This window comes from Micropterus salmoides, unplaced genomic scaffold (genome assembly GCF_014851395.1).
Source record: "Micropterus salmoides isolate LMB-PRFRI ecotype aquatic unplaced genomic scaffold, ASM1485139v1 Ms_hic_scaffold_8, whole genome shotgun sequence".
Classification (NCBI taxonomy): Eukaryota; Metazoa; Chordata; class Actinopteri; order Centrarchiformes; family Centrarchidae; genus Micropterus; species Micropterus salmoides.
In genome coordinates this window covers 31,614,377-31,629,943 of record NW_024044570.1, presented here as the reverse complement: position 1 = coordinate 31,629,943, position 15,567 = coordinate 31,614,377, and the positions used below count along the sequence as shown (strand labels likewise).

At 42.1% G+C, this 15,567-nt stretch overlaps 1 protein-coding gene across 1 annotated transcript; it reads left to right on the top strand.

Annotated features, from left to right (window-relative positions):
• Positions 1-570: 570 nt before the first annotated feature.
• On the top strand, positions 571-10,931 carry klhdc4 (kelch domain containing 4). The gene is given in 14 exon segments (XM_038706338.1): positions 571-949; positions 1,282-1,354; positions 1,357-1,372; positions 1,746-1,824; positions 2,151-2,249; positions 2,698-2,834; positions 3,183-3,275; positions 4,202-4,364; positions 4,459-4,537; positions 4,659-4,867; positions 5,865-6,090; positions 6,177-6,365; positions 6,573-6,701; positions 7,501-10,931. Coding segments are annotated over 14 exon segments (1,764 nt in total). The 5' UTR covers positions 571-850; the 3' UTR covers positions 7,674-10,931.
• Positions 10,932-15,567: the final 4,636 nt, after the last annotated feature.

Here is a 15,567-nt window from a genome sequence, read left to right as displayed (position 1 = left end):
ACCTTCAGATTGTCTGTGTGGCATTTATTTTGTAATTTCAGTCATCACAAATTTGTTTGGTAATGTGCACCACAAAGCTAAATCAAAAACTGAAACAGTAAGGCCCTTAAGGCTGCTGCTGCTTTTTTACCCAATCTTGAGCCACTGTACAGGGGCCATATGTCATGTAGTTTTAATATTCCAATTGACATTATGCTTACATGGTACATGTCCTTAAACAATAGGGACCAAACCGCTCTTTTTTTTGCGTGTGCATTAATCTGTCCCTACATACACACATATTATGCATACATATTCACATGAATCTGTACATGTATGTGTGTATTTATTATGTGAAACACACATTAGGTTACATCTAGAGGATATTATTAACAAGGCAAAATGTTCACTTTTCCCACCACTGCTTTCTTTTTGTTGGCTGCTCTTTGTTCCAAATAAATTATATTGAACCATGAGTCCCCACTGGGAGATAACACATGGAGCAGGCTTCTGCAGGTCACTGAACTTGGTATGATTTCCCACTTGTGTTTGAGTGTTTACAGTGTGGTGACTTGCTGCAATCGGTTTAGAACACAGACTCTATTATATATAAGATATAAGATATATACAGTCTATGTGGTTTAGAAAGTCAAAGTTTAGAGCTCAATGGCAAGGAGTTCCAGATGTCCTCCGACACGCTGGAGGGCGCTGTTGCAGTCTCACACCGCGCTAACGTCCCGTCTGTTGCCGGAAGTAAATCTCACTTTTCAAAGGAAAGGCATGCGAGTTTGTTTGGATCTCCATGTGACACCGACTTCGGACCAGACCCCCTGGAAACTGAACGACATCTCCAAGTACACTCACAGCCGTCATGGGCAAAAAAGGCAAGAAAGAAAAGAAGGTGAAGGGAGCCGAGAAGACGGCTGCCAAAATGGAGAAAAAGGTCTCAAAGAGGTCCAAACGAGAAGAGGTAACACTCTTGTGACACAAAGATTAACGCTTCCTTATTTGTTCATATTTGTTCTTTTCAAATGACATAAGAAGGATATTCTGCCGCGCTAATAGCTTTGTAGCTTTGTGCAAATTACTGTTAAAATGTTGTTAAAATAAGATTAACTTAAGTTAGCTGGTCTGTTGCATAGTCTAACATGGTCTAACGTTACTGCAAGTCGTAGCAAGTTCAACTGTCAACAAAATTAGTGCAAGGAAACACAACCGTCTGCATTATTACTTACAACATTAGCTAATTTTTGTAAGCCATTTACATTCCTCTGCGTTTTGTCCTTCCTTCTCCGTCTCCAGGAGGATTTGGAGGCTCTGATTGCTGAGTTTCAGAATCTGGATGCCAAGAAGACCCAAGTTGTAGAGACAACATGCCGCCTCCATCACCAAGGTGAAGGACTGCATCGCTTTCTACATCTTCAACTTTACAGTCCCCGTTGGGAAATGTGTCTTGCAGCAGAAACACAGAGCTCATACAGACTTGACCGTAGAACATAATGGAACACATCAAACATAAAGCAGTGCAAGATCGTCAGCTGACTCATCAAGAGCTTAAACAGTTGAATGACATACGAGACAAAGTGTCAAAGTACAGATGAGGCTGATGGGAACGTCAATCATTTTGCAGGTATTTGGTCATAAACCAAAGTACTGGACAAATGAGTGAGAAGCTGCTTCAGGGTTGGGACATTATGCATGAATCGTCAGCCATGGCAGGAAGCTGGACGTCTCTCATTCTCTTACGTCTTTTTCATGTCTTTCAGATTGAGTGCGTCTCTCTCTTCCCATCCTGAGAAAGATGAACTCATCCTGTTTGGGGGAGAGTTCTTCAATGGAAAGAAGGTAGCAAACAATACGCTAATGACTGCTTCTTTGTGTGAGCAATTTATGAAACGTGTCACTTTGGATGCAGGCTTTCCAAATGTGTCTTTTGAACATGAAGAACTGACTGATGGTTCAACGCGGTGACATTTAATCTGTGTGTCCACCAGCTCACTCACAGCCACTAACTGGGGCAGGATTTTGCAGCTTCTGTAAAGTAGAAGCCATCTTTGTTCCTAATCTAAACAATTGGTAAAACTGTGTAACTGTTTATGAATTTATCAGGTTTGATTCATATGTTTAATTTAAAAACCGGTTGTTGCCTTTATTTATTTATTTTTTTGCAGACGTACCTGTACAACGATCTGTTTTTCTACAACATCAAGAAGAACAGCTGGGTTAAATCAGACATCCCCAACCCTCCTCCCCCCCGCTGCTCTCATCAGGTACGCCTACAAAGAGGATTCTTTTGGTGCACGCTGTGTTAATATTTCTGCTCACATTGAAACATCGCAGTGCTTTTCTGCAGTTTGACACCCAGCGAGCAAAACCGCATTCTGCACTTAGATCACATGACTAGTATTAATCAAAAGGCCAATATTCATAATGAGTTTACAGCTATATTTAATAGACCCTGCCTGGTAGTGCCACACTGCTGGAACATAATTTTGCATGGAAGTTCTTACTCAATTATGTGATTCTTCATTTAAACCACATGGGGGCAGACTGCCGTACCACCCGTTCGGTGAAGCTTATCAGCAAAGTCATCACGGCTGCTGCAAGAAAACCAATTAAATCTGAGGACATTAAACCTCCTCATCTCACTCTGTACATGCAGACCTCTTCCTCCATTCTGTCTCACTCCTCCTTCCCTCCATCCTTTCCTCCCTTCAGGCGGTGGTAGTTCCCCAGGGTGGGGGTCAGCTCTGGGTGTTTGGCGGAGAGTTTGCCTCTCCTAACGGTGAACAGTTCTACCACTACAAGGACCTTTGGGTGCTGCACCTGGCTACACACACCTGGGAGAACATCAAGTACGTGCAGACGGTCATAAAAATAGATTTAATGATGAACAGAGGGCTGAATAAATGGAAGTAATGATTGAATGTGTGAATACGGGGATGTGAGAGTGGCCAGAAATACAACTTTATGTTAAATTAATTGATGAGGAAATCTTAATTTGTTCTGTCTAATGCAAGCCTAATCAGCAGATCAGTTGATTGCTTAGTTAATAGAAAATATATAGCTTCATGATTAAGTAAAACAAGCCCCATGGTGCATTGCATTGTGGATGGTTACTTTGTATTTATAATTATCATTTTACAAACATCAGTGATCTGAAATTATTTAAGTTAAATTATATAAGTTTTGTGTATTTCCAGGGCGCCTGGTGGTCCTTCAGGTCGCAGTGGCCACAGGATGGTCCTCAGCAAGAAACAGCTGCTGGTGTTTGGAGGTTTCCATGAGAGCACCAGGTTAGCAGAAGGTTACGGAATAATAAACCAGGACAATATATCTTTAAGGGAGTAGACAGTGGGCAGGTGTTTGGTTACATCATCACTTCCTTGATACCTGTAATGGGTGAAGAGAGACAGACTTTTCCAAATTTCCAAAGTTTCATCTGTTCATAATTTGGATTTATTCATATGGACATTCATAGACTGGCTATATAAGTAAGACACACTACATAAACACCATAATGCCAAGAGTTTTAGGAAACCCCTCCGAATCATTGAATTCAGGTGTTGCAATCACTTCCATGGCCACGGGTTCTACAAACATTTGTGAAAGAATGGGTGGCTCTCAGGAGTTTATTCGTGAAATTTCCTCACTACTAAATATTCCACAGTCAACTATTAGTGTTATTGTAACAAAGGGGTAGTGATTGGGAACAACAGAGTGGTAACCAAAGTGGTAGGCCATATAAAATGTGCATAATTGGTAAAATGACTGCATTATGAAGGGAGACACTTGTAGAAGAACAAACTCGCCAAGAATACACACCTGACTGCAGCTGCAGTTCCTCTCAGCTCTACATTTTAGTGTCTTTCAGCTCATCGTTTTATTTTTACATTTTACCTTTGAACCTTGTTTCCAGCAGCAGCAGACGGCTCTTTTCAGTGAAAATCATTTGGTACAAAATAACACAGACCAAGGTGATGTATGTAGTGTATGGGTATATTGGCATTGAAGTTCAGGTTGTTAAACTCTTCCTGCTGTTTAAAGTCTGTCATGTAATAAGATGGTTGATTCAGTATTCAGTTTGGCATAGCTTCAGTGAAGTGATCATCTTTTTGCAACAGGTCATCGAGTTGACACTCCTTCAGTGTCCCTCTGTTTTTTCCATTTTTGGTTCACTCGCAGCCCTTTCCTCTCCTACTTACTCCTCCTCCCCCCGCAGGGATTTTATCTACTACAACGACGTGTACTCTTTCTCCCTGGACACCTTCTCTTGGTCACGCCTTACTCCGTCGGGCACCGCCCCCTCCCCACGCTCGGCCTGTCAGATGACCTCCACGCCTGATGGCACGGGTGTCATCATCTACGGGGGATACTCTAAAGTGGTGAGTGTGTGTGGGCATGTGTGCCACTCCCCTATTGATAATTTATTACTTTTTGTGCCTGCCTGATAAGTGTGTGTGTGTGTGTGTTTACTAGAGAGTGAAGAAGGATGTAGAGAAGGGAACCATCCACTCTGACATGTTTCTTCTGAAGCGAGAGGGCAAAGATGGCCAAGGTACAAAAAAACGTCACAATTAGAGACATTTAAGACAATGCAAGCGATAACACGAATAGAAATCATCTAGCTGTTATCCTTATTTTTTGTGACTCATCCTGCCTGTTTCTCTGTCCTCCAGAGAAGTGGTCGTGGTCCAGGTTGAACCCCTCTGGTAGCAAGCCCCCTCCTCGTTCGGGTTTTTCTCTGGCCGTGGCACCAGCGGGGCGGGCGGTACTGTTTGGTGGGGTTTGCGATGAAGAAGAGGAGGAGTCACTGGAGGGCGACTTCTACAACGACCTCTACTTCTATGATACCGTGAAGAACCGATGGTTCCCCGGCCTGCTCAGGGTAAGCTACAGGGCCATGAACCTGCTGCATGAGTGAGTGTTTGGATTAAATGATGTGTTTCAGGAAAAATACATGAGACTTCATACATCCATGCACCTTACTAATTTATTATACCTATTACTTTAAATAATAGACTTCAAAAAGACGTGGACATAGTCACTGTGACGTCACCCGTTGGTTTGTGGACGGCTGTTTTGAAGCCTCGTGTCTGGCAGTTTGGCCGCTGCCATGTTGATTTAATGCAACAATGCACCGGACGTGAAAATATTTGGACGAGACGGCGCGCTAGCAAGCTTGGATACTGTACCTGTATACCTGTACAGCCAACTCCTAATAAGCTTTTTCAACGGCGTTAGTTAACTTTACACAGGGCAGTGGATACGAATCACTGTTACCTGATTGACAGGTCGCCGTGGTAGCGACTCACAAGGTCAATCACAAGGTAGTCCCGTCCTAGAGCATACTCTGCTTTCCGGTCTATTTTCCTCTAAATGGGACCATCATTTACTAAAGGAACATCATGCTGTGTTGAAGAAGACTCGAAACTAACGACTGAGACCATCAGCTCATTATGAAAGTGTTTACTGAGGTCAGGTGGAAAGTAGGATCATTTTACCATTATTTCTAATAGAACAGGACTTCTTTTTACAAACAGAGGTGTCACCCCCTGCTGGTTGTTAGAAAGAATGCAGGTAAAGTGATTTCCGCATTGGCTTCAGTCGAGAGCTGGAGGTTACCGTTTGCTTAAGTACATATACATATTGCTTTAAAAAGGCACATGCTTTGAGAAATCTTTAAATGGTCACTGTCATTATTGAGTTTTGAATGAGTTGGGCCTGACAATGTTTTATTGAGGCATTTAAAGTGCAGTTTGATAGTCAAAGTTTGTCCTTTGAAATCCACTAGTCCTGACTAGAAATCCAAATCATTACAATATGATGTGGTGCTTTACTGCCTCGACCTCGGTCTGCGATCGTTTTTGTTTCTGTCTGTCCAGGGAAATAAGTCGGAGAAGAAGAAGCGACGGAGGGGGAAGAAGGGTGGAGCCGAGGGAGAGGGAGCAGAGAAGGAGGGGGAGGAGGGGGCGGCGGCAGCGGCATCTCAAGCACCCACTGAGGTCATCAAGGAGATTGTGACCGAGGACGGCACAGTGATGACCATCAAGGAAGTGATCCCAGGAGCTCAGGAGGAGGAAGAGGAAGATGAGGAGGAGGAGGAGGATGGCAAGATCACACACACACAAACACACTCACAAAACTAATTAAAGATGTGAAAAAATATCGATAGGTTGTTAAATTTATCTCCTCAGGTTCAGCCTCGGCCCCCTTGGTGGAGCCTTGCCCGAGGTCCAGTGCCATGGCAACAGTGCGTCAGGGCAAGCTCTTCCTATACGGTGGGATGTTCGAGGTTGGCGACCGCCAGTTCACCTTGAACGACTTCTACTGCCTGGACCTCCACAAGATGGACCAGTGGGAGGTTCTGGTTGAAATGGACCCAAGTGAGTGACAAAGACGTGTTAATAACACATGTAGATGAGAAAGGATATGAAACCTATTCAGTGTCGGCTCAGCAGGTCGTCCTACAGCAGCCGGTACACTGATTTGTCTTGTTTAAATATCTTGTGACGCAGAAGAGCAGTTGGGGATGATGAGATGGGAGAGAGGGGTGTGAGGTTTCATTTGGATTTATGATTCTCTCTCCGCAGAGACACAGGAGTGGCTCGAAGAGTCTGAGTCAGAAGATGAGGAGGAGGAGGAGGAGGAGGAGGAGGCGGCGGCGGCGAAAGGAGCAGAAGAGGATGAAGAGTCTGAAGAGGAAAGCGAGGATGAGGAAGGCAAGGGATTGTTCGGCCTCTTCACTGTTTTACACTTCTGTCTCTTTCTCTTCCTGTTTACCATTTCATGTGACTTACAATGCGCAGCAAGCATAGGCATCTCGATCAGGGTGTGCTTGACATTAACCAGAAGTTGATATGAGGTAAACCAACCTTCCAATCACGGGAAAACATCTGTAATAGGAAATCTGTTTTGGTGTCAGTAGGCAACGCTAGGCGCTAAAGGCCTTGTGTTTTCGCCCATGCTCTATTGCTGTATTTTTTTAGTAAAGAAAAATCTCCTCTTGCCTTATTTGAACAGCAGTAAAGCAGCAGTAAAATGTAAACATAGGCTCTGACAGTCTGCGTGCCGTAAATCCTTTAGTCTGATTTTGCACAAAATTGAATAACTACAGAAATAGCCAATCTTCTCGCTGATGCTCCCTTTTGCTTATGTAGGTCATATAGAGGAAACAGTATGAAATTAAGACGGTTTCATGACCAGTTAAAAACTCCTTCTAGTATGTTTAAAACCAGTGATTACCTCTGGGGACCTTGGATATATGTAGCAAATTTTATTCCATATATTAGTTTCATGAATCAAAGTGGTGGCCCGACCAAACGATTTACTGACTATAGGCATTTTCACATGTCATGGTTGGAAAAGCACCGGTGTAAATAAAATAAAAAAAACCATGATGATTGATTTCCATTTACCACCTTCAGTTTCAGGGTCCTTGTATTGTGACTTACTGTGAAAAGCAAAAGATTTTTTAAAATGTTACAAGCAACTTTAACCTCTCTACCTGTGTGTTTCCAGATGAAGAAGAGCACCCCGCAGTGCAGGAGGGAGAGACAGTGACGGATTACCAGCTCCGTACAGAGCAGTACTGGGTGGGACTGGCACGTGCCAACATGGGCTCCGAAGCCAAGGACAAAAAGGTCGCCAAGGTTGCCCTCGCCATGGCAAAGGTCTTCTATGAAGACCAGTAGTGGGAGACGCCAAACTGTCTGAGCGACTGTGTGTGTGTGTGTGTGTGTGTGTGTGAAATTTGTTTGTAATTACCTTTTTACAAATCATGTCATTTGAACAGTACTGCCAGTAATTCAGAAATTCAAGTGAAATCTCAAAAAACCCACCAACTGATGAAATTTGAATATATGGACTGTTTTAGACGTAGTATAATGGTTTGTTGAGCATAACGCTTTTCATTCATTTTCATTTAAATAACTCTATTCTGCGACTTCACAAAATAATAAATAACTAATAATTAAAACTAAATTGCTGCTGTCAATTTTGAGGCCAGTGTTGTAAAGCAGAAATTAGTGTTCAAAGGAGAAGTTGAGCATTGAAATTAAATTGCATGTGGTTTTGGAGTTAAAACAGCAGCTTAGTTGGGGGGGGGGTGTGTGAGAGCAAATGTAATTATTATTACAGGCCTAAAATCCAATCAATAAAGTCAAAGTGGGTGTTTTATTTGTAAACTTGTCAGATTTAGCACAGAGAGCTGTGTTGCTACACAGACCAGAAGTACCAGAGGTTGTTTTTTTTGCTTAATGGTGGGCAGCAAAACATACTGTACACATAACAATGACATTATCATCTTATAAAGTTGAGATGGGGAATGTGTTGGCAGACAGTTGTGTATTTCCATGTCTAGCACAGTGACATCCATTTGAAGGTGTGTCTCTGGCAGCCTGAAAAAAAAGTCCAATAAGAACTCCTGAGAAACATATCAAGCTATTTAGCTGCTAAATGCTCCACAACGTTCACCAGCTAGGATGTTATGTGGTGCGGGTCAGGTTGTGTAAAGTGGGTTTATCAGTGCCTTTTTTTTTTTTTTTGGTGAAAACAGCTGCCTGCTGCTGCTGGGAACAAGGGACCTTAATCATTTCTCAAATTTCTGCCTCCTCAGTCCTCGAGGAGACGCTAGGAGAGAGGAGTCGAAGAAACAGGAATTTAACGAAATGAGATTTCCTTTCCTCGGAGCTGTGATCTCTGTCAGAGCAGCAGACCAGCTTTTGGCCCTAAAGACTACAGATAATTTCTTCACAATCCAGAAACATGTCTGTCAACATTATATATCAGTGGAAACATCTCGAGGTTCCAATAAACATTAATAATCATTCACAAGGCTGCACAGTACTACTTTTTTTTTTGCGGTGCGCCTTTTGCCTGTAAACAGGAGATCATTTCAACCCTCAGCCTGATGAGATGAGCGTTTCATCATCAGTCCCTTTACAAAATGACAGTAATATTTATCTCATATTGCCCTAAGTCATTACAGGACACTACTGTTGGAATGACGTGCAGACTACATGGGCACTATTATTATTATAACATGAAACACAGCAGATCAGGTCTGTATGCTCTGGTTCATATTACAGCCTAATATTTTGACTTCAGCAGCTCTTTGAACTGTTTTGTCACGGTTATAGCAGCTGAATTGGTGTGATGGGCGGATCGGCTCGGACATTAACAGAACTCATATTTATATGCATAGTCTAAATCATCCATCCGCCCCCCCACCAGCTAATTATTTTATCAGATTTAGAGACCAGCACCTGTATGGGCATTTTATCTCGCCTCCACCGGCCAGGCGATTTCTTTCTTGTGTGTTATATTGATGTATCAGCGTTTTCTTTAACGATTTACTTTGATGATTCGAGAGGCTGCTGTCATTCATTTAAACGTTTCCATCCGTGCAGTAATGTCACAGCAAATATCGTGGGACAAAACCTGCAGTAAAAGGCTAAACTTGACAGGACAGACAGAGAAAACAGGGGGAACAGAATTAAACTTTCAGCTTCTATAATCCAGATGGAGTGCAGGATTGATCAGGAGGACGGCTGCTTTACTCCAGTTTCACACCGGTTGTTCACTAATGGATTGTATTTTTCATTGAAGCAATTTTCATTTTGAAAATCAAATATAAATTACACTTCATAGTTATGTTATCCTGGTTGACTCTGCAATTGGAATATAATTCTAAATGTATTCATATAGCCTACCATCCATTTACCATCCAATGCTACAATATCAATATGAACATCTCTAACTACCAAATGACTTAAATGATGCACTAATTGAAGGTTAATTTGTCTCTCTATATAATAAGGTCAGCTGGGAGTGTGATCTTTTGGATGTCTTACCACGTCGGGCCCTTAGAAGAGAGTCGACAGCGTGTTGATATATTGGCAGAGACAGATGAAAGGTGTTCATGGTTTAGACTACCACGGGCGGTTTTCAAGATGTGAAACTTTTTCGAGCCGTTACTTACACAGATACACGATCCAAGCCGACTTTCCATTAATTCCACTGCTGATGCTGATAAAAATGATAGACTTTCTTTTATGAAGCTCCAAAAGCAGGACTCATAGCTCTTCTTTTACTCTTGGATGCCATTTTAATGAATGAACACGTCCGGACATATGGGACAGGACGCGTAGCCTTATACACCCAAGGGTAACTATAGTGTCTGAACAAGATAAACAGATAACTAAAACATTTAACAGTGGGAGATAATTGTGGAGAAAAGCCTTGAGCCACAGTGGAAGCTCCTTACTCGCAGGACAGGAAGTATAAGACTAAACAATCTCACACATGTTCATTCTATCTCAAACCCTGGTACACATAGTGTCAAGTACATAAGATAAAGACACATGCAGGGTTATATAGGTAAAGTACATATAGGTAAAATCAATTTCCTGTCACAACAAAGAGGTGGCACACTCGTACGAGCCCACCGTACGGAATAAAGTCAGAGAAAGTTAAGAATACGAAAATGTTCTTGAGGCCCAGCGAGCTGAAAGACGCTGAAACATTCTGTAGAGCTGGGGGATAAATCTCTTTCGGTTTGTCACAACCAGCGACACCTCTCACATTACTTATTATTTGATGCATTGTTAGTATATTAATTAGTGCAGCTTTAAGGCCCATTGGTGATTAAACGGGTTATTATCTTTTGCTTATGCTCCCATGTATCCACAAGTAGTTGTGTTTCCTGCTGCCACAGAACGCTGTTCCCCAGTTTACAAAAAACATGGTCCTGTTGTGCTCACGACAGCTTAGAAATGTGGTGATACAAAACTGGAAAGAAATACAAATTAACCTGATTATGCATCAGAATAATGGAAATGGTTAATGGAAAAAATAATTAAACCACAGTCTGCAAATGTCATCTGCTGAATCTCATTTTCAACACTGAATATTCCCAAATAATTTTGAATAAATCCAATATCCACACTCTACCATGTACTTGTGTTTTTCTAGATAGGATTTGTCCCCGTCTGCTGGACATCTTGGTCAGGGCAGACAATCAGACTGGTGGAGAACTAGACTGCTTTGGCAACTTATTTAGGGGATATGCAAGCAAAACTAACAATGTAGTGCTTTAAGCGTGTTAAGACTGAAAAAATGAAATGGTCCCTCCTACCGTTTCAGCTTATTCCAGCGCTGTCATAAATAAGGACACTTATAAACTTGCATTTATTATGATTACATGATGATCAAAAACTAGCAGGTCACCAACTTTGCTGACACAGCCAAACGTCAAGCAAGTGCGACAACGCCAAACCGAGCAAAATAACTCACTAGTCCAACAGAAAGAATGCCCCTGCCTACTCTTCTACTACTCTTGTCTAGTAAGTTTGCTAACATCAACTTGTAAAGAGTAACACGTCCGGTCACTTTTTTTTCTTACTCTCTTCTTCGGCCTCTTTGCAGCCTCTGCCATGGCATCCATACTGAGAATATCAGGCCAACTTCTTCCAAAGACCTTATGTTGTACATTAGATCCTTTTTGCTGCTTCTTCCTTGCAGAAGAGTCGTGTTGGTGCTGTAAACCATTACACTGTTGTGGTGATAAATGTCCCTGCTACTGCCCTGGCCAAGTTAAATAGCACAGTTGCCTTTCTCTTTTCTCTGTAGCAAGAAGACTGCTTCATGGATATGATGATTTGGTGTGCCCCCAGCAGTTAGCTAGCAGCAACACATGTCCTCTTTGAGAGTTTTACTCCGCTACAATAAGCAAGAGGGAGATTGGGAAGAAAGAAAGCGAGAGGAAGGTGATTTGAGCAGAAGAGTGACAGCATTCAGGAATCATCAAAAGATGAGAGAGATGTGAGGGGGTGGAGAGCCGGGGAAGCAGTGTTGGAGAGAGGAGAAGGTAGAGAGAGACAGCAGGTGAGAGAAAAAGGGATGACAAGACAGCAGCGGCGCCAGCCGGGAAGAAAGGGGAGAGGAGGAGGAGCGAGGGATGCAGGGAACGAGAAGGGGACGAGTGCACAATGTGTGAGGGAAGACATCAGTCACTGTGCAAGCACCAGCCTATCCCTCTGACCTATTTTATCCTCCATCAGCATGCTGAACGAGGGATGAGGAGAGGCTGATGAATAATAGAGGAGGAGGAGAGATGGATGAGAATGAGGCTGCCTTCCTCTCATTCACTTCTCCCTCCTTCACAGCCCGTCTTCTCTCTCTTTCCTGCGACCCCCTTTTTTAATTTTAACTCCGGGACAAAAAAAGATTTTATAAATAACTAAAGAGATTTTTTTGGGTGCAATGCTGACGTGGGGGCACGTAGCGTGTAATCGTCAGAGATACGTCTGTCGTGAGTGTGTGTGTGTGAGAGAGAGAAACTTGTAGAATACGGTTACGTCAGTTCGAGGTAGGGGGGATATTTCTAGCTTTTTCTTTACTTTGTGTACCTTTTTATATTGCAAGAATAAATTGTCAGATAGGTACTATTAAAGTCTCTATATGTAGAAGAACTGAATCCCTCTTGACTGTAGGATATCTGGGATGAGAATGTCAAAGTGGCCAAAGAGTTTCCTTTTGCCCTCTGGATAGAAACCACAATATGTTATTTAGATATATATATAAATGATATTTTGCCAAATGTATTGGGACATCCCTCTGAATCATTGAGTTCAGGTGTGTGTGTGTGTGTGTGTGTGTGTGTGTGTGTGTGTGTGTGTGTGTGTATATATATATATATATATATATATATATATGATGTAATGACCAAGTAATCATTATGATGATTCTGTCAGTGCCTTCTTAGCTCTGACTCTGTTTAGATGATGTCATCAATTTGTGGGCACATACAAATGTGTTACTAACTTCTTTAAATCTTAAGCCCTTGGTTGTGGTCAGGATATCACATTAACCGCGCCTTTGCCCACTTGCTCTCATTCACCTGCTCAGTCTTCTCTCTCACATCCTCTGCCACCACACCAACCCCCTCTACAACCAGTGTGTTTAACGGCCTAAGCCGTAATCCCCAGCCTCACTGTGATTTTATTACTGTAATCTGGGCTGGAATTGGCTTAGCTCTCTCAGACACTGGCAGACAGAAGGACAAGGACAACAAAAGCCAAGACAGCTGCAGGGAGGAGCTGAACAGGGAAAGAGGACACGGCAAGAAGTGGGAGAGAGGAAGGGACTTTGTGATCTGAGGAGGAAGGATGAGAGGACAGTCAGGGAGAGGTAGGAGGGGGCAGACTTTCTAAGGGGAGTTAATCTAAAATTTAGTAACATGTATATTACCTGGTGTTTCCTTTCTGCCCACACTGAGATCTAAACATCTTTTAAGTGGTTCACTTTGGCGCAAAAAAAAATCAAATAAGGAGGTCCAAGGTGGAGTAGGGATTTTAATTCACTCCTCTTCCCTCCAACACCATTAATGCCATTGTGCAAGACACTTAAAAGATAAATACACTACGAAATCATACAAGGCAGAAAACTGTTGCTGACCAATATAAACTAAACAAAAAGAAAAAATGTGTGTAGCAACAGCAATAAACATTGCAGTCAAATAAATACATCTCACGTGGTTCATCATGCCTGAAGGTACCACTACTGTCTCGGACAACATTTGACAGCACAATATCGCCGCATCTCCACTGCCTGCTTTTTGGTTATCAGCTGATATTTAACTATCATCAAAATTTAAGCTGAAAGGCCCAATAAGAAATAACAGGTCACTAAGTAACACATTACTTTTGTGTGCAGGCAACAAGCTGGAAGGACTCCAGTGCGCATGCTCTATTGGTCCAAAACATGGAAGCCTGAGAGACCCTGAAAAACTTTTTCTGCACAATGCACCCAGTTAGCAATTTACGCAGGAAATAATAGGGCGCATTGGCAACATGTTATCAAGTTTTCTTAATATATCCATCGCTTGCCTCTTTGACATTTGCAAACCAACTTTAGTGCAAACCAAGACAGTGTCAACTGTATTGGAAAAAAACAAATACACACACCCAGCTCTCAGCTTTTCTTCAGTATTGCATTGCAACCAGCAAGCCAGTCACTGCCCTGGAACAAAATGTATTGCTTTTCAAAGTTAGGATAGACAACGTTGGAGAACTAACAAGAGAAAAATAGATTTTGAAAGAAAATCCCGCCCCCTCCTTTCAGGCCAAATTCCAAAGCCACTCCCCCCAAAAAATGTTCATGCTCAATGAGTGCACGGGCAGAGCGCATGCAGGTAGACAGCGAGGTATAGGCCAGCCAATCATTTCAGGTGGACCGAGTGAAATGATTGGCTGTGCATTGTCAAAGCATTTGATTCATTCATTACCGTTGGGATATAAAGACAATTTCAAACTCGTCTCTCGTCTCTTCTTGCAACAATTATTATGTTTGAATGGCATGACTGCTAGCTTGCAGGTGGGCTCTGCTAGTCAGCTTGTCAGATATTGCGTTTCACCCTGCCGGAGTCTTCTTGTCACATGATCAAATAGAAATTTAAGATTGGGAAACATAGGTTACACATATTACCCAGCAATCATCATTGCATATGTAGGATATATGACACGAATACCAAAAGAATTGTAATAGAATTTGTGGAGTAATTGTTTTACACTTTGCTTGCTACAGACTTTTTTTGTTGATAAAACTACTGACTGACAACATGGCAAAGGTGGATGTGCACATTTGAGGATATGTATACTTCATGATCTGAGACAACACAAAGAGGTCCAAGGAAAGATGGGAATCTAAAGTGCAACTGAAGAATGGGAAGCATTTTTATGATAACTGCCGTCGTGAAGGCAGGATTACTTGGTTCTCTCTGAAAAAGACAAAGAACTGCTGATGCAATAATAATAGTATATGATATGATAAAATGACTATATGACCAACAAAAAAATTCAAAAGATTGAATTACTCTTTCAACGAATAGTTTTGGACATTTCACATTTTGGAAAAATCAATAATTTGATTTCTGGGCCTGAGTTAGATAAGACGACTGACACCACTCTAACCTCTGTTTGCTAAATGTGAAACTAGAGCAAGGAGTTGTCATCTAGCTTAGCATGAAGACTTGAAACAGGGGGAAATAGCCAGCCTGGCTCTGTCCAAAGATAAAGAAAATCTGTCAATCAGCACTTCTAACGCTCACTAGTTAACATTGCCAAGCTAAGCTAACCAGCTGCTGGCTGTAGCTTCATAATTACCATGCAGACATGAGAGTGGTATCAATTTTCTAATCTAATTCTTAAAGCTTACAGGTGTATTTGCAAAAAAAGTTGAGCTATTCCTTTAATAATCCCCCTGTCTGCTGACTGAAAATATGTAGTACTACCACTGCATTCATTGACCCTCAGATGTCAACCAACTGAGACTGAGACAAAATCCAGAAAGAGAAGACAAAGGGTGAGTAAATGATAATAATAAAAAAAACTTCAGGTGAGGGAGGGAGAGAGAAGTTAGTCTCTGTCTGACTTTAAAAGGTCTGTCCCTTTAAGAGCTGGAGTGTGCTACTGAGCAGGAGGAGGGGGAGTTTGTTGGCTGCATTGGAACAGTCCTCTCTAATGAGCAGATTTTCTGAGAGACACACACACACACACACACACACACACACAGAGATCAGGAGAGAGA